Source organism: Corythoichthys intestinalis, chromosome 4 (genome assembly GCF_030265065.1).
Source record: "Corythoichthys intestinalis isolate RoL2023-P3 chromosome 4, ASM3026506v1, whole genome shotgun sequence".
In the NCBI taxonomy this organism is placed as follows: Eukaryota; Metazoa; Chordata; class Actinopteri; order Syngnathiformes; family Syngnathidae; genus Corythoichthys; species Corythoichthys intestinalis.
This window is the reverse complement of record NC_080398.1, coordinates 60,657,910-60,664,988: the sequence shown is the minus strand read 5'-3', so window position 1 is coordinate 60,664,988 and position 7,079 is coordinate 60,657,910. Positions and strand designations below refer to the sequence as shown.

General features: G+C 41.7%; 1 protein-coding gene across 1 annotated transcript; it reads left to right on the top strand.

Moving 5' to 3' along the window:
- Positions 1 to 2,406: 2,406 nt before the first annotated feature.
- Positions 2,407 to 6,690, top strand: LOC130914979 (uncharacterized protein K02A2.6-like). Its single transcript, XM_057834598.1, has one exon. The coding sequence runs from the start codon at positions 3,503 to 3,505 to the stop codon at positions 4,670 to 4,672; it is 1,170 nt and encodes a 389-aa protein (XP_057690581.1). The 5' UTR covers positions 2,407 to 3,502; the 3' UTR covers positions 4,673 to 6,690.
- Positions 6,691 to 7,079: the final 389 nt, after the last annotated feature.

Genomic DNA, 7,079 nt, shown 5'->3' with positions numbered 1-7,079 from the left:
TAAGACTGTTATATTGTTTTTTATCAATCCAATTATGTTTGGAAGATAGATTTTCAAAAGACGCAATATGTCCAGAATCATCTAAGAGGTGCATTACCGACCAAATTCCTCCCTCTATCCAATTGCGATAAATCAGTGATTTATTTTTGAACAGAATATATCGACAATTCCATAACGGGGTATTGTGGGGACTGAAGTTGTGTTTATAGATCATTCTCCAATATAGCAAAACTTGTTGGTGGTACATAGACAATTTTATGGGAATTTTATTAATATCAAAATCACATCTCAAAAAGAATTCAATACCTCCCAACTGGTTAAATATGTAGTATGGGATGTGAAACCATATTTCGTCCTGACCTTTCAAAAAGGATCGCAACCAATTAATTTTAATAGTACCATTAATACAATCAACATCAATAGCTCTAAGGCCTCCTTTTTCATAATCTTTAATCAAAGTACCTTTCCTAATATAATGTGCTTTTCTATTCCAAATGTAATTGAAATTAGCCTGATTTATAGCTTTGATCACTGTTTTTGGAAGTGGAAGAGAATAGGCTGGGTAAATGAATCTAGAAAGGCATTCCATCTTCGTCAGAAATATTCGACCTATGATAGAGATGTCCCTTTGAGACCAGATATTCAGAATTGATTTACATTTTTCTAAATTTTTCCAAATATTTTGGTTATTTAAAACGTCAGCATCCTTAGAAATGTGTATGCCCAAGTATTTAACTGTAGAATTAACTGGTATATTATGAATTGTTTTCAGATGAGAATCATGAATTGGCAACAACTCACATTTCTTAAGGTTTAACATTAAACCAGACGCCTTCGAAAAAAATTCAATTATATCCAGGACCTTAGGGACCTCATCCAAATTCTTCATGAAAATTGTTGTCCCGTTCAGTTATACTGCGAAGCGGTCTTTGGTGATTCGTTCGGCAACGTCACTTCCCGTTCACTAACCGAACGATTCATTTGGGTGGGGAGGGAGATGAGTGGGGCGAACGATTCGTTGAACGATTCGTTTGAACGAATCGTTTTACTGAACGAACCGGAATGGATTCGTTTACTCAAGTGAACGACAGATCCCGTCACTAACGGACTGGTGTTCTGACAAATTTTGCAACCCATCAAAAATTGCAACGATGCGGTTCTGCGCATGCGCGTAACGTTAACCATAGCCGCAAAATGCGCAAATGCAGCGATTCCAAAGTAAACACTACAAACTCTCTTGAAAGAAAGGAATAATAACTTACGTTTGATCATGGAAGGACTTGTAGAAAAGTTCTCCTCAGATTCGTCCTGCCATGTAAGCTGCACACAACAACTGCTCACCGAGCTCACCATTAACGACTTCGCCTTGTCGATAAACATTAATTAAGAAGCCCGCTTCACAAAGATACAATGTTGGAAATTGTAGCAAGGTTTTAATGCTCTTGTCGCGATGTCAGGATATTCCAGAATGACTTTAATCCAGAACCTCGGTAGAGTTGTTGTCTCAAATGTACGTTTATTAAGGTCGCCGTCATTTGCCATCTCTCTGTTTATTCACAAACGGGTCACAAATCCATTCTGTGACATATTTATGTCACACTGCTGTTGCCATAGTGTGCACTTCCTGTGGGTGTGGTATTACAGTATAAAAAGGAATCTCTGTTATGTCTCTGTGACATATATGCTGAGAAGCACACTGAATAAAGAAGTGTTGTTCCATTCAAGTCTCGGCCTTACATGTACTTAGATTAAGGAAGTACATAACAAAAGTGGCGACGAGGACGTCTGGACCGGCGTCAGCTTGGACGTGCTGTTTTTGGAGTTTACTGCGGGTCGCGGTGCTCCAGGGGACAGACTGCGCCGACCTCAGCTTCCACGTCGTGACTTCGTGGGGAGGACGAGCGGAGTTTTCAAAAGGAGCGTGAAGGTGCTGTATAACCAGGCGCTATGGCGGGAGTTATCGGCTCTGTTGGTCCTTTTGATGAGCTTGTGGAACAGTGGAGCTCGTACACGGAGCGGTTCGGCTATTTCGTGGAAGCTAACGAAATAACGGAAGAGAAAGTGGTGCCCACGTTTTTGAGCGTTATTGGGCCAAAGACTTTCAATTTACTGAGAAACTTGCTTCAACCCGATAAACCTGGTAGTAAAACGTACAGGGAAATCGTGGAAACTCTTAATGGACATTTTTCACCCAAGTCCCTTGTGATAGCAGAGAGGTTCTGATTTCACAGGAGAAATCAGGAAGAGGGGGAATCTGTCACTATGTTCGTAGCGGCGCTGTGGAAGCTGGCTGAACATTGTGGGTTTCGTGATGGTTTAGAAGACACATTAAGAGACAGATTGGTATGTGGACTGAGAAACGAAGCAACACAAAAGAAGTTACTCTCAGAAAGTGACTGACATTAAAGAAAGCCTTTAATGTAAGCGTGGCTATGGAAATGGCTTCAAAGGAGGCTCAACAACTGAACATTACGAGCAGAATAGACCAAGTGGCAAGTACCCAAAGCAATGTTGCTGGTCCCTGTTTTAGGTGCGGTAAAACAGGGCACCTTTCCTCCACCTGCTGGTGCAAAGAAATGAACTGTCATCATTGTGGGAAGAAGGGTCATGTTGAGCGTGCCTGTCGGAAAAAAACAAGCACTGACAAAGATAAGGAAATGAATGACAAGAAGAAAACAAAGAAATATGTCAACGCGGTAGAGAGTGCCTCTACTTCCGAAGATGAAAGTGACGTGCACACCGTGCATGTAATGAGCGTGGACGGGAAGTCAGGGTGTTACTGGGTCACACCAAAGTTAGAGGGTCACCCAGTCAAAATGCAAATAGATACTGGATCACAGGCATCGCTTGTGCCTTACCAAGTCTATATACAGTGTTTGAGACACCTTCCATTAAGACCGTCAGACACTGTGTTCAAAGCGTACACTGGACACAAAGTGCACATGAAAGGAATGACTGACATTACTGTGCAATGCAAGGATCAAACTGCTAAACTTCCAGTGTATGTCACAAAAGGGAATTTTGCTTCCATAATGGGACGACTGTGGATTAATGCACTTCGTGTAAATTGGGTAGAAGTTCGGCAGCTGTCAGACGGTTCTTCACAACTACAAGTCATACTGGACAAGAATGAAGAGGTTTTCCGTGAGGAATTGGGCAGCATGAAGGACATTACAGTGAAATTGCACATTAAACCAGGAAGCAAACCTGGGTTTATGAAGGCTAGGACAGTGCCGTATGCTATTCGTGACAAAGTCGAGGCTGACCTGGATGCGTTAGTCAAAAGTGGGGTTTTGGAACCAGTCACCACCAGCGAATGGGCGACACCAATTGTGCCGGTTCTGAAAAAGAATGGCGGGATTCGCACATGTGGTGATTTTAAAGTGACTTTGAATCCGGTGCTTTGTGTGGAGCAGTACCCACTTCCATTGATGATTTGTTTGCAGGTCTGAGCGGTGGTCAAAAATTCAGCAAAATTGACCTCAACCAAGCTTATCTGCAGATGCATGTGGATGAAGAATCACGGGAGTGGCTGACAATTAACACGCACAAGGGACTTTTCAGATATTGCAGATTACCTTTTGGCATCACATCTGCTCCTGCTCTGTTCTGCTTCTGTTGCCAGAAGATTCGCAACAATACACCTGCAGCCCCACTTCATCCTTGGGATTTTCCTCAGGACCCTTGGCATCGCATTCATATTGACTTTGCGGGGCCTTTTGAAAATCGAATGTTTCTGGTTGCTATCGATGCCCATAGTAAGTGGCCAGAGGTCGCTATCATGAAATCAACCACATCGGAAAAGGCAATTGAGAAGTTAGGGGAGATGTTTAGTCGTTTCGGAGCCCCTGCACAACTTGTCTCAGACAATGGGCCCCAATTTGTGTCAAAAGAAATGGTTGAATTCCTGCAAGCCAATGGGGTTCAACACATTAAGGCGGCTCCCTATCACCCGGCAACCAACGGCCTGGCAGAGAGGTTTGTGCAGACCCTCAAACATGCTCTCAAAGCATCACAAGGGCAAAGTACACTCCATCAGAGACTACACGAATTTCTCCTCAAATACCGAACATCTGTGCATGCAACTACCAAAGTATCGCCAGCGAGCCTCATGTTTTCTCGAGAGATACGAACTGGCATGGATCTTCTGAAACCACCAACCCTGAGTGAGATTGTTCAAATGGATCAACGGAAGCAAGTCAAGTACAGAGACCTGCATTCCAAGAACCGAGTTTTTGCACCTGGTGACTCTGTTATGGCCCGGAGTTACCAGATTAAGGAAAAGTGGGCCCCTGCCACCATCATTGCTCAAACCGGGCCTGTTTCCTACACCATTCAGACAGCTGATGGTGTTTGGCGTCACCATGTGGATCAATTGTTGGGAACATCAGACACTACTCCAGAACTGTCTATTGATTGTGATGATGCTAGCAGTGTAATTATACCAGAAATGTCTAGCTTACCGAATGTGCCAAAAATACCAGAAATGTCTAGCTTACCGGATGTGTCAAACCCAAACAATCCTGCTGTAATTGTGTCTAATTCAACCAATGCACAAACGGAACCTGAAACGGTATCGGAACCTGTTTCCACAAGTGGGAAATCGGAAGTGACTGTTGAACGTTGTTATCCTGCATGCGACAGGCGACCGCCTGATAGATTGGATTTATAAGTAATGAGGGGAAAACAGGAGGTATTTTTGTGTTTATTTCTGGGACATGTTATATAAGGGGGGAGGAGATGTGACATATTTATGTCACACTGCTGTTGCCATAGTGTGCACTCCTGTGGGTGTGGTATCGCAGTTCGTGGGTCTTCGAGGTTGTAGGCTCGTCAGATGCCCTTTTCGCCGTAAAAATATCCTTTTCGCCTTAAAAGTATCTCCAAAGACGTCTGTTTTCCAGTTATCTTCGCTCGTGTCGGGGCTAATTATTTCCGGGAACAAATGTGCTGCGCCCGCGGCCTAGTAATACGTTATTATCGAGGACAAGCGCACATAGATATATTATATACACAAACAAGATGTACTGTTAGCAGTCCAATCAATGGACTTGCATGACGACATTGTAATCTATCCTGTAGTATTATATCTAGAGTAGACAGAGATATTGGTGTGTTAAGCAGGGGCACAGGGTTAATTCGGCCAGAATGCGGTCGTTATTAAATTATTATTTCTGTGCGGCCCGGTAACAAATGCGACACGGACCGGTACCGGACCGCGGCCCGGCAGATGGGGACCCCTGGTCTAAGAAGGTCCAAAAGAACTGTTATAGCTCCAAAGAGGTTGATTGAACAAATTTATTGTTTAGTCTCTTAGTAATTGTTGTGTTTGTAAAAAAAAAAAAAAAAAATGTTGTTGGGGAAGATGTGACATAGTGGTATTCTATGTTATGTTGTTCTATGTTGTGGCACTGTTGGATCCATGCTGCTGTATTGTCATATCTATGTTGTGATTGTCTATGAGCGAGAGGGCCACTAAAGCTAGAAAAAGAGCGCCCCTGTAGGTTCACTATCCTCTTCCCCTCACTATCCACTCGCTCTCGCTATATGATTGGCCGAAGAGTCGAAATGCTCTCCCGTGATTGGCCGAAGAGTCGAAATGCTGTCCCGTGAAATGCCTGTTTAAAAATGTTCCCGTTGTTACTTCTTGCGTTCGCTTAAAAGTGCTCATTTAAAAAGGAAAATCGATGGATGATACTACACACAGAGCGTATTATTAACAAATGCTAAAGTTGTATATTCATATAGCGAGAATAAGGAACGTCACTGACAAGCGCAGGCCCCCGCGAGTGGATAGTGAGGGGAATAGGATATTGCGCCTACACCGCATCATAGCCGGACTGTCGGCATTTAATTTATTTAAATTTCATTTAAGATAAAACAAAATCATGGCTTTGTTCTGAATAAAAATGTCAACATGTTTAGGCCGTGGAGGCCATCATCAACAAAGAGACTCTCCTTCAGACTACATCTTAACATTAGTAAACAGTTGCAAGATCAGAATGGCCAGGTGGAATCTCTTCATCTGATTGGGGTGAGCAGGCAGGTCAACTAGGAGCAGCAGAGAGAAGAAAAATCCTAACAGCAGAACATCACAAGCAGAAGAGAATTTTTTTTAAATTTTCAGAGTATAACGATAAAACAAAATACCAAGGACCAAGAAAAAAGTTGCAATTGCGTTGCTATAGTTGTGAATGATTGAATGCCCATTTCCCTGGAAGATGGATGTGTTGTCGTCGTTCGCACGAGTGGCCAGCCTGTAGTCAAAACTTGTGACTTTTTTCTTTGGTGGTAAGTACAAGTCCCTACTCAAGCAAACCAATGACTTTGGAGGAACTTGAATACTTGAAGTCATTACTTTCATCCCACAAGAGTTTTTTGTGAAATCAGTTCATGCGGTTCCCGGTCATGGGTGATAAATTCTGGTGCCCGTATCGTGTTTTAAATAAAACAACAGACCTGAAAAGAAAATGAAAACAATGATTTCATTGCCATACATCAAGCAGCATACACAAAAAAAATACAAAAATGTTACAACATTTAAATAAATATAAAATCTTAAAACAGGAGTTACTTTTCAATCACCCCATATTGTTTGTACATTTGCAAACGTTTTGTTGTACACTTGTTTTGCACTGTGTGTTGTTGTGCCATATCTGTGTATCAAAGTACTAGAAGTACACTTTTCGTTTATACCTACACCTAAAGTGAATTGTTGACAATGTTTAGGATGTTTATATTGGTTTTGCTCTGCACTTTTATTTTGTCCATTCTTTTGTTTGAGTTTTAAAATACATTTTTTCAAATGAAACTGGAGTTGCCATGTCCAATTTATTTTAGAAAAATAAGTTACTCTTACTGAATAAATTTAAGTACCATTTTGCATCAACTTTTAAGTTGAGAAATAAAATAAAGGAGTTATAGCAACCTAAATGAAGTAATTTTACCTCTTATTAATGCTAAAACTTGGGACTTAAAATTTGAGTTGGTTGTACACAATAAAGCTTGTGGAAGACAAATAATGATGGTTCAACTATACTAATTGAGGTAGTCCAGTTATAAAATTTATAAGGGAAGTA

Bases quoted from the DNA above. Each gene is read 5' to 3' on its own strand.
- LOC130914979 (XM_057834598.1), top strand. From the start codon at position 3,503: ATGCATGTGGATGAAGAATCACGGGAGTGGCTGACAATTAACACGCAC.